The sequence below is a fragment of the Procambarus clarkii genome, chromosome 22 (genome assembly GCF_040958095.1).
Source record: "Procambarus clarkii isolate CNS0578487 chromosome 22, FALCON_Pclarkii_2.0, whole genome shotgun sequence".
Classification (NCBI taxonomy): Eukaryota; Metazoa; Arthropoda; class Malacostraca; order Decapoda; family Cambaridae; genus Procambarus; species Procambarus clarkii.
The window spans coordinates 14,428,503-14,441,211 of NC_091171.1; the positions used below are offsets into that span (position 1 = coordinate 14,428,503).

At 48.6% G+C, this 12,709-nt stretch overlaps 1 protein-coding gene across 12 annotated transcripts in view; it reads left to right on the plus strand.

Moving 5' to 3' along the window:
* Positions 1-12,709, plus strand: part of LOC123757546 (F-BAR domain only protein 2) — a 375,820-nt gene that overhangs the window by 156,825 nt on the left and 206,286 nt on the right. For all 12 annotated transcript variants that reach the window (XR_011229389.1, XR_011229388.1, XR_011229387.1 and 9 more), the window contains exons 9-10: positions 3,026-3,216; positions 11,051-11,184. Coding sequence is in view for 9 of the 12 variants with exons in the window: in XM_069329477.1 (XP_069185578.1) it covers positions 3,026-3,216; positions 11,051-11,184 (325 nt within the window). In the remaining 3 variants the exon portion in view is untranslated. The remainder of the gene's footprint in view (positions 1-3,025; positions 3,217-11,050; positions 11,185-12,709) is intronic.

Genomic DNA, 12,709 nt, shown 5'->3' on the forward strand with positions numbered 1-12,709 from the left:
TACTGTGTTGACTATTATTCTCTGCATTCTGTTCATTAGGACGTTAAAGATCTATCTCCATACTTTGCCAGTAATTCGTTTTGAGCAGATTTTGTATGCAATAACACCATGGTCACATTTGTCGAAAACTTTTGCAAAGTCTGTATTTTTTCCTTTGCACTTTGCTCTTCTTCCATTGCACTTAATGTAATGATCTGTGCTCAGACCATTGCTTCTCCCTCTCCCCCTCTCCCTTCACCCCATCCCTTCCCTTATTTCCTTCCCCCTCCCCTCCCATTTGTCACAGTCTGGCATCACCGGTCATAAAACTCGAGTCAAGTGTCTGTAGGCAAAGTACACTGCCCTTCCATCGCGGGCCAATCCTACTTTCCAATCCCCTTGCCAATCCTCCCCCTCAGCCGTCCCCCAATCGTTTTCCCCCTCTTTGTCCTGTCTACACTATAGCCCTTGACAAATTTGAGGCGCAGTTAAACTCAGTGCCATAAAACCGTAGTTCTCAAATTTCTCTTGGGGTGGCTGCTGCCATATACCGCCTGTTTGTTTTCCTGGATGGAGCGTGGGAACCAGACAAGAATTCTGCGGGAATAAAACATAACTTTCAGGGCAGGCCTATAGCCTAGCCAGGAGCCTTGATTGGTGGAAGCCAGGGAGGCCTATGTGGGCAGAGCAAGTCAGGGCATTTGGCTAACTGGATCAAGGCCTAGAGCAAGACTTTGAACTCATTGGCTCTAGTCTTCGAGAGGCGGGGTTTATTATGCCTAAGGAACTTAGAGTGGATGGAGCCTGTTTTCCACTGGTAAGCTTGTTAAGAAAATATTAGGCAGTGTGTCTGGTGTGGGACTTGGGTACAGGTCAGGTGACCTGGAGGGCAGCCACTCAACATTTGGGGCTGGTATTGCAGGAGTAAGGTAATGTCTGTCTGAGTTTTGGTACATCAAAGTAATTGCACTCCGGTTATATTGCCTCTTAGGGATATATTTAGAGTAGGATATATTTCATTTTTTTATAAATATACGTGTCATTGGTCAATAAAGTTCTTATTAATGTAATTTGTTGTTTAGTTATCTATTCCCCCTTTTATTAATGCTGAGTCATTTTATATGTGGTGTTTATGTGCTGTATTAGACCCCCTCTTCCCCCCCCCCCCCTGTGTTCTCCTCCATTTCATGGATATTAGAGTGGATCTTGAATCCTCAATAAGTAAAGTAAAGATTTATATAATTCCCAAGCATTATTGCCAAGATTCCTACTCCCTTCAAGTTTCATAATTATTGATATCTGTCCTTCCTGGGAGATCAGTAATACAGGCACATTCAGGTCAGGAAGGTAGTGGCAGTTGTGTAATTTTAAGTTCTATTCATTATTTAAGATTAATAACACTTTGATGTTTGCTGCTTCACCCCAGTTAATATTTCAGTTTTAATATTAGGTGATAGTTCAGTGAGAGGGTCACAGTGATCTTGCAGCAGTGTTAAGCTGGGGTGTTAGGTGAGAAAGGGGTGTAGCAGGGGGGGGGGCTATTACATGAAGGCCATGTCATAGTGATCTAGTAATTGTTAGAAGCAGAAGCGCTCTGTTCTAAACCCATGTTGCCCGGCGTTATGTAGATGTTGTGATTCCCTGTGATTTGTAATTTTACTTCTTAGCACACTTTCAAAGATTTTTATCATGTGTGAAGTTAGAGATATTGGTCTATAATTTTTGCATCTGCTTTACTACCTTTTCTGGGGGGGGATGCCCCGTCGGCTCCCTCGGAGTTATCCAGGCTGAATGGATATATATATATATCTTTCTGGCATCAGTCAATGCATGGAGTTCTTGCCTACTGGGGACTACGAGCCAGAACCTGGTCCCCTCTATTGTTAATCGCCTAGAAACAGACGTTGTTGTCTTGCCTATATACTGAGATCTTTGGGGCTGACAGTCCCCAAATGGGCATGTGAAGGCATAGACGACGTTGGTTTCTTTCAAGGTGTACTGATGGTGTCTGGAGAGATTTTCATGAGTAGGTTGACCGTTTTCTTATTTTTGCAGTAAATTGTCAATTGTATCTTCTGATTTTTGTCTGTAGGGATATCGTTCCAATTTAATAATATCTTTCAGGACACTTTCCTCCATTTTATGAGCAGTTGAAAAGAAGTTCCTGTAAAAGTCTAATAGGGGGGTACAAGTGTTGTGTTAGTTGACTCTTCAGAGGTTGCATGGCATTTCACCTTTCTTTTTATGACGTCTTCAACATAACCGTTAGAGAAGCCATTGTTGACTAGGACCTGCTTTACCCTACGTAGTTCTTCATCGACTTGCTTCCAACCAGAGCTGTGACTGAGAGCCCGGTCGACGTAAGCGTTGACAACACTCCTCTTGTACCTGTCTGGGCAGTCACTATTGGCATTAAGGCACATTCCTATGTTTGTTTCAACATTCCTATGTTTGAAAAATGGCGTTTCATTACATTCAAAGCTGGTTTTTTCTTGAATAAAATGTTCGAGGCTTGCAGTGTTCGAGTTTGGAGCCATTTGGGTGTCTGAGGTATCTCTTTAATTTACACTTGGAAAATACTAGAAGGTCTTGTACCAAATCTGTACACACAAATAACACCACATAAAACCAAAAGGCATGGCAGGATGTGCAAAATAGCCCCACTGAAAAGCAGAGTAGCAAGAACCTTGCTGAGAGCACAATCAACATCAAAGGCCTAAGACTTTTCAATACTACCCATACACATACGGAACATATATTCTGTAGATAATTTATTTTTAAACATTTTGACAGCAAATTTATTGTTATAATCCAACAAATAATTTAGAAAACACAAAATGATTGTAAATGTTTTTCACTATGCTGTGAGTGGGCAGTGAGTGACCCTGGGAGCCCAGAACATCTATAGTTGGGAACGTGCGAAGAGGCTGGACTGCTAAAGTGTTAAACAATGGTCGACAAATGTCTTAGTACAATTTAGTGATTGTTAATGTAATCATCATAAAGTTTTGAGACTCGAGTTTTGAGACATTGGTTTCTCTTGCAGTGAAACCAATGATGACTCAGGGCCAAAGACAAGTGAACTAATAACTCCAACATTAACATCAGCATCAGACAAAGGAAGTACAGGTGCTCAAACTCCAAATGTTGATGACGAAGGATTTTCTCTCCGACCTCAAGAGATAAAACATTCAGGAGATGATAACAGCTTTGACTCTTCTTCAGATTCTGACTCGGGTTAGTAAGCCTTAATTTAATGGAAGATTAGGGGTTATGTGTGTATATATGATGATTGGAAGGAAATGATTACCTGACTACTATATCAACCTTTACTTGACTCACTACATATCTGAACTATTATAATGTGAAAGCAAATGTTGTAATAAATCAAAAGAGAGGGAATCACAGTTATCATATTAAGGAAAAGCTTTTATGAATCACATTCTCTAGACTAACCAAGATTAGTAACTACAGTTGCTTGGTGCCAGCATACTGTATAGATTCTGTCTAGCTAAAAACAATGATGATAAATTTGTATGTTTTTCAACATTAATGTGTAAAAATCTGATGTTATAAATGCAGGATAAAAAAAAAGGTGGGTAATAATAAGACTATAAGCTTGGCTTATACAATTTAGTTTTTCTGGGGGGAGCCCTGTCGGCTCCCTGGAGCTATCCAGGCTGAATGAATATGTATAACTTTCTGGCATCAGTCAATGCGTGGAGAGGCACGAGGAGCAATGGCCTATAGAGACCCTCCCTTATGATTGGGAGCATTCTATGTCTGCCATCGACCGGGACAGGCACCCAGAAAGGTAGGCGCCACAAAACAAACCCCTATTCTGGCTAAACTATTGCAAACAAAGACCGAACAAGTGGACAGAACTCCCCAAACGAAAATTAGCAAACAATCATGACGTTATCATGTGGCCGCGCCGCTGTCTGCGCACCCCACCTCCCCGGGAGGGGGAATGGGGGATCCCCAGACCCCAACATTGGCGGCCCAACCATTAGTTCTCAGGCTGATGGGATCTGGTGCGGTCGTGCCTCTGGCTCCAGTTTTCCGTTGCAGTTCTGTGCCTTGTGGTTTGAGCTGTTCCTTCCAGTGGTGCGTGGGCAAGAGTGATTTTCCACGGTACTTGGGCTGCATGTGCCTAAGGTCACCTTCCCTAGGTGCCCTGTAAGTACTGCCCTTGGGGCTTAGGGTTACCTTCCCTGGGTCACCTTAGGGTCTACCTCCGCTGTGCCGTTTACTGCTCGGTACTTGGCTGCCCTTGGGGTCTGCTGTTTTTTTTCTTGCCCTTGTTTATCTCTGGGTAGGGGTAGTTTCGTCACTGGCAGGGGTGCGGAGTACTGCACAGCTAGTTTTAACCATTAACAGCGGCCGGCTCTGTTCCGCCCAGGTACATTGTCCTCTTGCGGGGACAAGAAGACAATGTTTTTGTGTTTGTTTTCTGTCTGATGGGGGGTCTGCCTGTTGGTCCCCCATCGCTGTTCTTTGGGTATATCTATATCTTTATATCTCCACTTTGTGTTGGTGGTCCTTCCCGCTTGGCCCCCCATGAGTGTACACGTCCCGGGGGACATATACACTCACATTCCCCGGCAAACTACCAGCAGTTTGTTTGGTTGTCTTGGGTGCCGGTTCGCAGTGCCCTGCCTGGGCTTCCCTCAGCGTGTAACCGAGGCTAAGGGCCCTGGTAAACCCCACTGGGGCTACGTGGTCCGATGGATGTGACCCCTGAGACCCCTCTCTCATCCTGCCAGGTTGAAGGTTGCCCTTTTCCCTTGTTTCAGGGGGACACTCACCGGTTTTGCCTCCGCCATGCTGCCTGTTGGGTCGGTGACTGTTTTGATCTGGAGTCGTGCGACGTGTGTTGTCTGTACGTACTCCAATTCACCCATGCTACTGTGCCTGATATGCAGGTGAGGGCAGCTGAGGTGTTGCATGCTCGCTTTAGGTTGCTGCAACGAGCTAGGTTGGTTGCTGCCCCTGATGCCCCGAGACTGCCCCGTTTTGGTTATAGGGACCTGGACCTAGGGGTGGGAGTCACTTTGGCTCTGGTTCCGTCCTCCACTCCAAGTCCTTCCTCTTCTGTTGCCCATTTGGTCCCCCTCCCATTGCTGCCGGCTCCGAAACGTCTGAGGTTTCGGAGCCGGGCTGGGTTTAGTTGGTTGTGAGACTCGGGCAGTCTTGGGGGTGTCCCCTTCTGGGGTGGTGGCGGAGGCATTCGTGCCTGGTCCTTCTGCCGGAGCTTCTGGGTCTGGCCAGTGGACCCCCTTTGTTCCAGCTTTTTCGGCTGCTCCCACCTTTTCTTTGGGGGTGGGGTCGCAGGAGGACTGCTCGGCCCCGGGTCCTCAGGACGAGGTTCCCGGGGTTGGCTTGGGGGGCCTTGGGCCCCCGTTGGACCTCGCCTGGGTTTTTCTACCCTCTGAGCAGAGCTTGGTGTTACAAGGAGAGGGATTCTCTTTCACTCTTTCTGCATACGAATTGGATTTGGTGTCCACCCCTCCCCGGGTTCGGTTCCGTGATCCCGCGGGTTCTTCGGTTCCTTCTTTCCGGAGATTTCAGTGTTTCGTCTTCGGAGGTCCAGGAAGCCTTGGCGGCTTACCTCCTGCACGACCTGGATTATGCTTTCGTGATGGATTCGCGTTCCTTCCTTCCATGACGCACGCACTGCCCTCTGCAGTGCGTGTGTCATCTGGTTTGTTGTAGCTCTTTGTCCCCATCCTGTGTGATGCGATTTCGCGGTTCTATGCTTCTCCCCTTGTGTGTCGTCAGGTGGTGCTGTCTTCTTCCTTGGAGTTCGCCTGGGCCCTGGCTCTTCATTTGTCTTCTCCCTTGTGTCCGTTGCTGTTTGCTGAGTCTGCTGTGGTGCAGTACCTGCAGGCGGCCTCTGTTAGTTGCTGGCCTATGTCTGAGTTGTTGTTGCTCCGGGGAACTCCTGGGGGCCTTCCCAGAAGGGTCGTGCCAGGGCTCGGGGGGGTCTTTTCGTTGGGGTAGGCCTCTGGGTGCCGGATTCGGGGCTGGCGACGCCTTCGGTTCCAGCTATTGCTGCTCGGCGTGGGGTCCGCCCTGTTTGCCGCTTGGGTTCTCGCAAGGCCCATCGGCCCTTTCGCGGTTCGTCCTATTGATGGGGCGGGTGGCTCGCCCGGTTTGCTCACGCCTGGTACCATGATTCGTGGGTTTTTCGGGTCGTTTCGTGCGTCCTGTGGTGGTGTTGGGTGGCTCCTCCTCCCTCGGGGGATTCGGGGCTGGCGGGGCAGGCCTCTTCTGCGCACTGTCAAGTCATCTCGAAGTGGGTTCGCTTGGGCATGGTCGAAACGACGGCGTCCCTCTGGTGGGTTTTCCTCCTGTTTCCGGTCCCGAAACGGGACTGCGCGGACCTCCGGGTTCATTCTGGACTTGTCCTGTCTGAACCTGTGGGTTTTGTGCCCCTCCTTCAGGATGACTACAGTATCCTCTCGATTTAACGGCCTATATGGGGCTGTACCCTGGTCATTATTTCCGGAGCTCCGGTATTTCCAAAGTTAAGTGTCGGTAATTTTTTAAGTAACATTCAGATAAGATATATTTTGTACAGACTGCCACTTGGTCTACCACTCTATTGCCTTCTACCCTGTGACATCACAGAGTCACAGCACATTGTTTTGATTTGTCAAGAAGCTGAAGTGTTCATTCCGTGACTTTGTTGGACATATCTGCACAATCAAGGAACATCCGTGCACCATGTTGGCTCCAAATGCACTGATTGTGTCAGTGATGGTTGACTGGTGGGTGGATGGACAGGCAGGCAGGGATGGAAAGGCTGAAATGTAGGCAGGAAGAGGCTGGGAGGTAGGCAGGGAGGGAGGCAGGCAGGCAGAGGCTGGGAGGTAGGCAGGAAGGGAGAGAATGGAGATGGATGGATGGATGGATGGATGAAGGGATGAATGGAACGATGGAGGGATAGATGGAGGGAGGGAAGAAGGGAGGGAGGGAGGGATGGAAGGAGGGAGGGAGTAACGGATGGAGAGAGGGATGGATGGAGGGAGGGATGGAAGGAGGGAGGGAGGGATGGAGGCAGGGATGGGTGTTGAATTGTGGTGAAGCAGAGTGTGTATGGGTGTAGAGGGGGGGAGGTGTGTCGGTGGTAGACCGGCTCACTGATAAGCCTAATGCACTTGATCCAGTTAAACAGATGTTTCTTAAATTCTGGATGTATGTACATCATATATATTTTTAGTTGCAGATTTTGTTTAGTAATATTATTAGGATAATAAAAAGTTATAAAATACTTGTTTCATGAATGCTTTATTGTATTAGATGAAGATTCTCCAGGCTGTCTCTGGCTGGCTGGGAATGTACTGAGCCATTTCCCAGAACGGTCTTGGGAAGGGGGGGGAGCAGGGTGGGAGGGAGTGGGGGAGAGGTTCAGTGAGGGTGAGCGAGGGGATGATAGAGGTAGGCGGCCTGCTTGCCATGTGAGGATCCCCTGATGCCGAAACAAACCCAATACCGACCTTCGGTAATATCCACCATCAGACCGGTATATGAGGCTCTAGATACCGGTCTCCCAAACCCGGTCATTATTACCGGCAGATCGGTATAAAAGAGGCTGTTAAATTGAGTGGATACTGTACGATGTCCCAGGTCCGTCTTCTCTTGGAGCAGGGTGCTTGGATGGTGTCCCTGGACCTCAGGGACGCGTGTTGGCACGTCCCGGTTCATCCGGGGTTTAGGGACTGGCTCGGTATTGTTGTGGGGCATCAAGGTTACCGCTTTCGTTGTCTTCCCCTTCTGCTTGAATCTGGCACCTCGTGTTTTCACATGCCTTACTCGGGTCATGGTGACCCGCCTGCATTTGCTAGGTGTTCAGGTTCTGGACTACATCAATGACTGGCCAGTTTGGGCTTCCAGCCGGTCCGCGTGTCTGCTCGCCAGGGATTTGGTTCTTCCCAGCTCGCCAGGTTTGGGTTCTTGGTGAACTGGAGGAAGTCCCATCTGGTTCCCTCTCAGGTTCGATCTTGACTGGGTCTGGTTTGGGACGCTTGCACTGCTTCCTTGTTTCTACCTCCGGCGGCTCTGTTGCGCCTGCTGTCCCGCCTTCGCCTGTTTCTGAGGGGTTCTCGGGTCACGAGGCGGTTGCTCGAGAGTTTGTGCGAGAGCCTGAACTTTGCCATGATGGTCTACCCGCCGGGTTGGGTGTGGCTTCATCGGCTGTTCTGGTTCCTTTGGGGACAGCCTTTCCGTCTCTCGCAATTGTTGGGTTCGGCCCCCGGGGGCTTAGCGTCGGTTGCTGCGTTGCCGGCTTTCTGTTCGGGTTTTTCGGGGTTTGGTGCCTTGGCGCCTTCCCGAGTCCTCGCCCAATGTGTACACGGACGTGTCGTCTCTTGGCTGGGGTTTTGTGACCCCTGCTCACCAGGCCGGCCAGGGGCAGTGGGGTCTGTCCTTCCGTTGGGCCTGTCCTTCCATTGGGCTCACAGCACGGTGTGGGAGTTCGAGGCGGTGTGGATGTTGCTCCAGAGGGTTCAAGTCGCTCGCAGATCGACGATCAGGCTCCATTCGGATGGCTCCCCGGTGGTTCATTGCCTGAACTGCGGGGGTTCGATGTGGTCCTTGGCTCTTTGGTGCTGGTCGCTTCGGGGTGACTCGTCTGCCGAGTTCTCGGGGTTTGGCTCTCCTGACGGACTGGCCTGTCCTGGTTCCTTCCCCTTTCCACGGAATGGCCGGTCGACACCGACTCCTTCAGTTGGCTGTGCAGGATGTTTGGGACTCCGAATGTGGATCTCTTCTCGTTGGCGTTGTCGAGGCGTCTCCCGGTATATGTGGCGCCCTTCCCCGACTGCGAGGCCGTCGGGGTCGATGCCTTTAAGCAGGACTGGGCGGGGTGGGGTTACCTGTACCTCTTTCCCCCGGTTCCGCTGTTGCTCCAGGTCCCGACTCGCTTGGAGACTTACCAGGGTCAAGTTGTCCTTCTGACTCCTTGGTGGCTGGCCCCGCCTTGGTTTCAGGCGCTGCTTGCTTGGTGTCCTAACCCAAGGGTCTTCCCACGGCTCCGCCTCTTTCAGCAGATAGGTCCAGCCCTGTACGAGGCTGGTTCGGTCTTCTCCTCGAGTCTTCATGTCTGGTGTTTTTGACTTGGGTTTATCATTCCTTGTATGGTGCTCAGGTGGCTTCATTGTTGGCCTCCCACCTGCGTGCTTCGTCTCAGCGGTAGTATGAAGTTTCCTGGCGGTCCTTCCGGTTTTTCCTATCACTGCGTCAGTATTCTTCGGTCTCTGATAGGGTTGTTCTGTCTTTTCTCTCTTGGTTGTTTCAGGACCGTCATCATATGCCAAATACTGTCGCCTCGTATTGTTCGGCGTTGGCGGAGCCGCTTCAGCTTGCTTTCGGTGTTGATATTACTTCTGCCCCGTTTTGCAAGCTGTCTCGTGCGTTGTTTCACCTCCAGCCTGCTCATGCGCTGCCTGAGCCGTCTTGGTCCTTGGACCGCATGCTCTCGTTTCTCTCTTCTCTTTGGTTTGTTGCGACCCCTTCTGTTCGGGATTGTTTTTCTAAGGCTCTTTTCCTTTTGGCATTGGCCTCTGGGGGTTGGGTTGTGGAGCTTCATGCTCTCCTCCAGCGCAGAGGTTTCTGCTCTTTCGGTCCTGGTGGTCGTTTTGTTCATTTGCAGCCGTCTCCCTCTTTTCTGGCGAAGAATGAGACGGCTGCATTCCGGAGGGGGCCGTGGGTTGATGATGCTTGGTTGGTCAGGCCGTCGGTGCATTATGTGTTGTGTCCAGTTGTGGCTCTCCGCTGTTATTTGCGCACCATAACTTCTGTTGCTTGGGATATGCTCTGGGTTGATCCGGTTTCCCTTCTTCCCTGTTCTTGGGCTCGGGTCTCTCAGGTCGTCCGCAGGGTTATTAAGTGTAGCCATCCTGCAGTTTTTCCCCGGGCCCATGACGTTTGTAAATTTGCTGCTTTGGCTGCCGTATTTGGCAACATGTCTTGGGTGGACATTCGGGCCCGGGGTTTTTGGAGATCGAACAGGGTCCTGGACGCTCGCTACCTGGTGAATGTTCCTTGGCTTGGTTGGGCCTGCTTTGCATTGGGTTGGTGGTTGCAGCCAGTTGTCTCAACTTCGCGTTGAGGAGTGAAGACGGATCGCTTCCCGGGTAAGTCTCTGTTTTTTCCTTATATTTGGCTAGTTAGCTCCGGGGAGGTTATCTTGAGATGATTTCGGGGCTTTTTAGTGTCCCCGCGGCCCGGTCCTCGACCAGGCCTCCACCCCCAGGAAGCAGCCCGTGACAGCTGACTAACACCCAGGTACCTATTTTACTGCTAGGTAACAGGGGCATAGGGTGAAAGAAACTCTGCCCATTGTTTCTCGCCAGCGCCCGGGATCGAACTCAGGAACCACAGGATCACAAGTCCAGCGTGCTGTCCGCTTGGCCGACCGGCTCCGACTGGGGGGAGCCGACGGGGCTCCCCCAGAAAACCAGCTTTGAATGTAATGAAACGCCATTTTCTGGGTAAGTTCCCGGAGGCTCCCCAGCATCCCTCCCTCCCTCCGGTCGGCGGTGTTTTCACGTTTTTGACATCCAGCCTAAGAGCTAACGGTTGGGTCGCCGACGGTGGGGTCTGGGGCTCCCCCCTACCCCCTCCCAGGGAGGGGGTGGGGGAATGCGCAGACAGCGGCGCGGCGACATGATGACGTCAGGATTGTTTGCTAATTTTCGTTTGGGGAGTTCTCTCCACTTGTTCGGTCTTCGGTCGCAATAGTTTACCAGAATAGGGATTTGTTTTGGGGCGCCTACCTTTCTGGATGCCTGTCCCGGTCAGTGGCAGACATAGAATGCTCCCAATCATAAGGGGGGTCTCTACAGGCCATTGCTCCTCGTGCCTCTCTAGAGGGGGCCAGATTCTGGCTCGTGGTCCCCGGTAGTCAAGAACTCCATGCATTGACTGATGCCAGAAAGTTATACATTTCCATTCAGCCTGAATAGCTCCGGGAAGCCTCCGGAACTCACCCAGAAAATGGTGTTTCATTACATTCAATGCTGTTTTTTTTTAATTATTTAATTACATTATAGATTTTCTTGGACAGATGTAGAGGCAGACAAAAAAATTCACGTTGAGATCAAACCAATAAGTAATGGGAGTGCACCAATGTCAGCGAGTGTTGATGAATTACGTGCTACAATTGAAGGAATGTCCCTGTCTCCAGTATCATTTGCCTCGGTAAGTGCATAATCATAATATTGCATTGTATTTAAGTCACTTGTATTTTATTGTAGTCAGTGCATATATATTGAATATTTAGAATTGTGATGATTGGTCAGGAATTCAAGAGAAAAGGGAGTGAATGAGTTGCACTACCTTGAAGGTTTATAGTGTATGATTAGGTTAAATTTTTTCAGTATTGTAATTGATGTAGTATGTTAGGTGTGTTAAAGAATTTAACAATATTAGTTTGAAATAGCTTAAAGCATACATACAGTACTTATGTGTTATCGAAATGGAATTATGGATAAATTATTGATGGATGTATTACAGTAAGAAATAGTTGCATCTGAGGAAGGTACGGTATACTCCCAGTTCTGCACAGTGCGATTTAACACACTACTACTACACACAATAAAATTTTAAACCATTTTTTGTTCAGTACTTTACAAGTCCTAATTATATGCAAATGTAAAAGTTATTTCAACTTGCTGGGATTAAAAAAAATAAAAATTTATCAAGTTCCACAAGGTCTACAAATGAGAACCAGATTTGTCTAAAGAGAAGTGACAAGGCAACTAAAAGTAACACTAGACAAACTTTAGTGTCTGCAGACTTAACACTTCTTTTGTGTGTTAATCTGCAGACACAAACAATGCTCTCTTCTGTCATGTTAGGGACTCTAAATCTTCCTACACATTGGTCATCTTCTGAAATAATCTTTAATGACTCTACTCTTCGAAGACGGTGTCTTGTCTAATCGGCTCTGATACACAACATACCCAACACAAATCTTAGTCGTGGCTTTATTATTCCCTTTCACAGTACATACTTAAATGCTTTCACCTTAATAAATGTGATCTGACTTGAACTTTGCCCCCTCTACCCTCTTTTTCCTTTTTTTCTGTTATGCTACTAGGTTTTTTTCCCCTTTGCAATTTGCCATCTTGTAGTTTTTCTTTATTTCTCCTAACTGTTTTTCAAACTTTTTCTTATTTATACCTTTTCATGTTGTTCTTCCTTTTTTCCCTACTTCTTACATTTCCGTTACCTGATTCTCTTAGTTCTTTCTTTTTCTTATTCTTGCCTTTTATCTCATTTTTACCTTCCTTTTATTCTTACCTTCATCTTTTCTTACCTTTCATCTTAATCTTTCCTTTCATTTTATTTTTTTTCACCCTTCTCCCCCCACCCACAAAATTGTTGGTAGGGGGTGAGGGGGGTGAAGTTAGTGGCAGAGAACTGCCGTTGGACACAGCGTATGATAAGTTGGTCGAATCAACCAACATCGACACCCAAAGTTACCCCTCAGAAAACTGGTCGACTAGTTTTTTTGCCAGAAAAGGGGGAGCTGCCTGCCAATGAACAAAACACCCACCAGAGGCCAAAAGAATAAAAACCCACCTCTGGAGGAGAGCATTAAGCTCTTCAGCCCGACAATTGGATTCAAGAGCCACCAAAAAGAGAGCTTTAGAAAAAGTCACAGACTGAAAAGACACTGTAAACTGAGAGGTGGACAGAAAAGAAGCAACGCAGTTCAAAG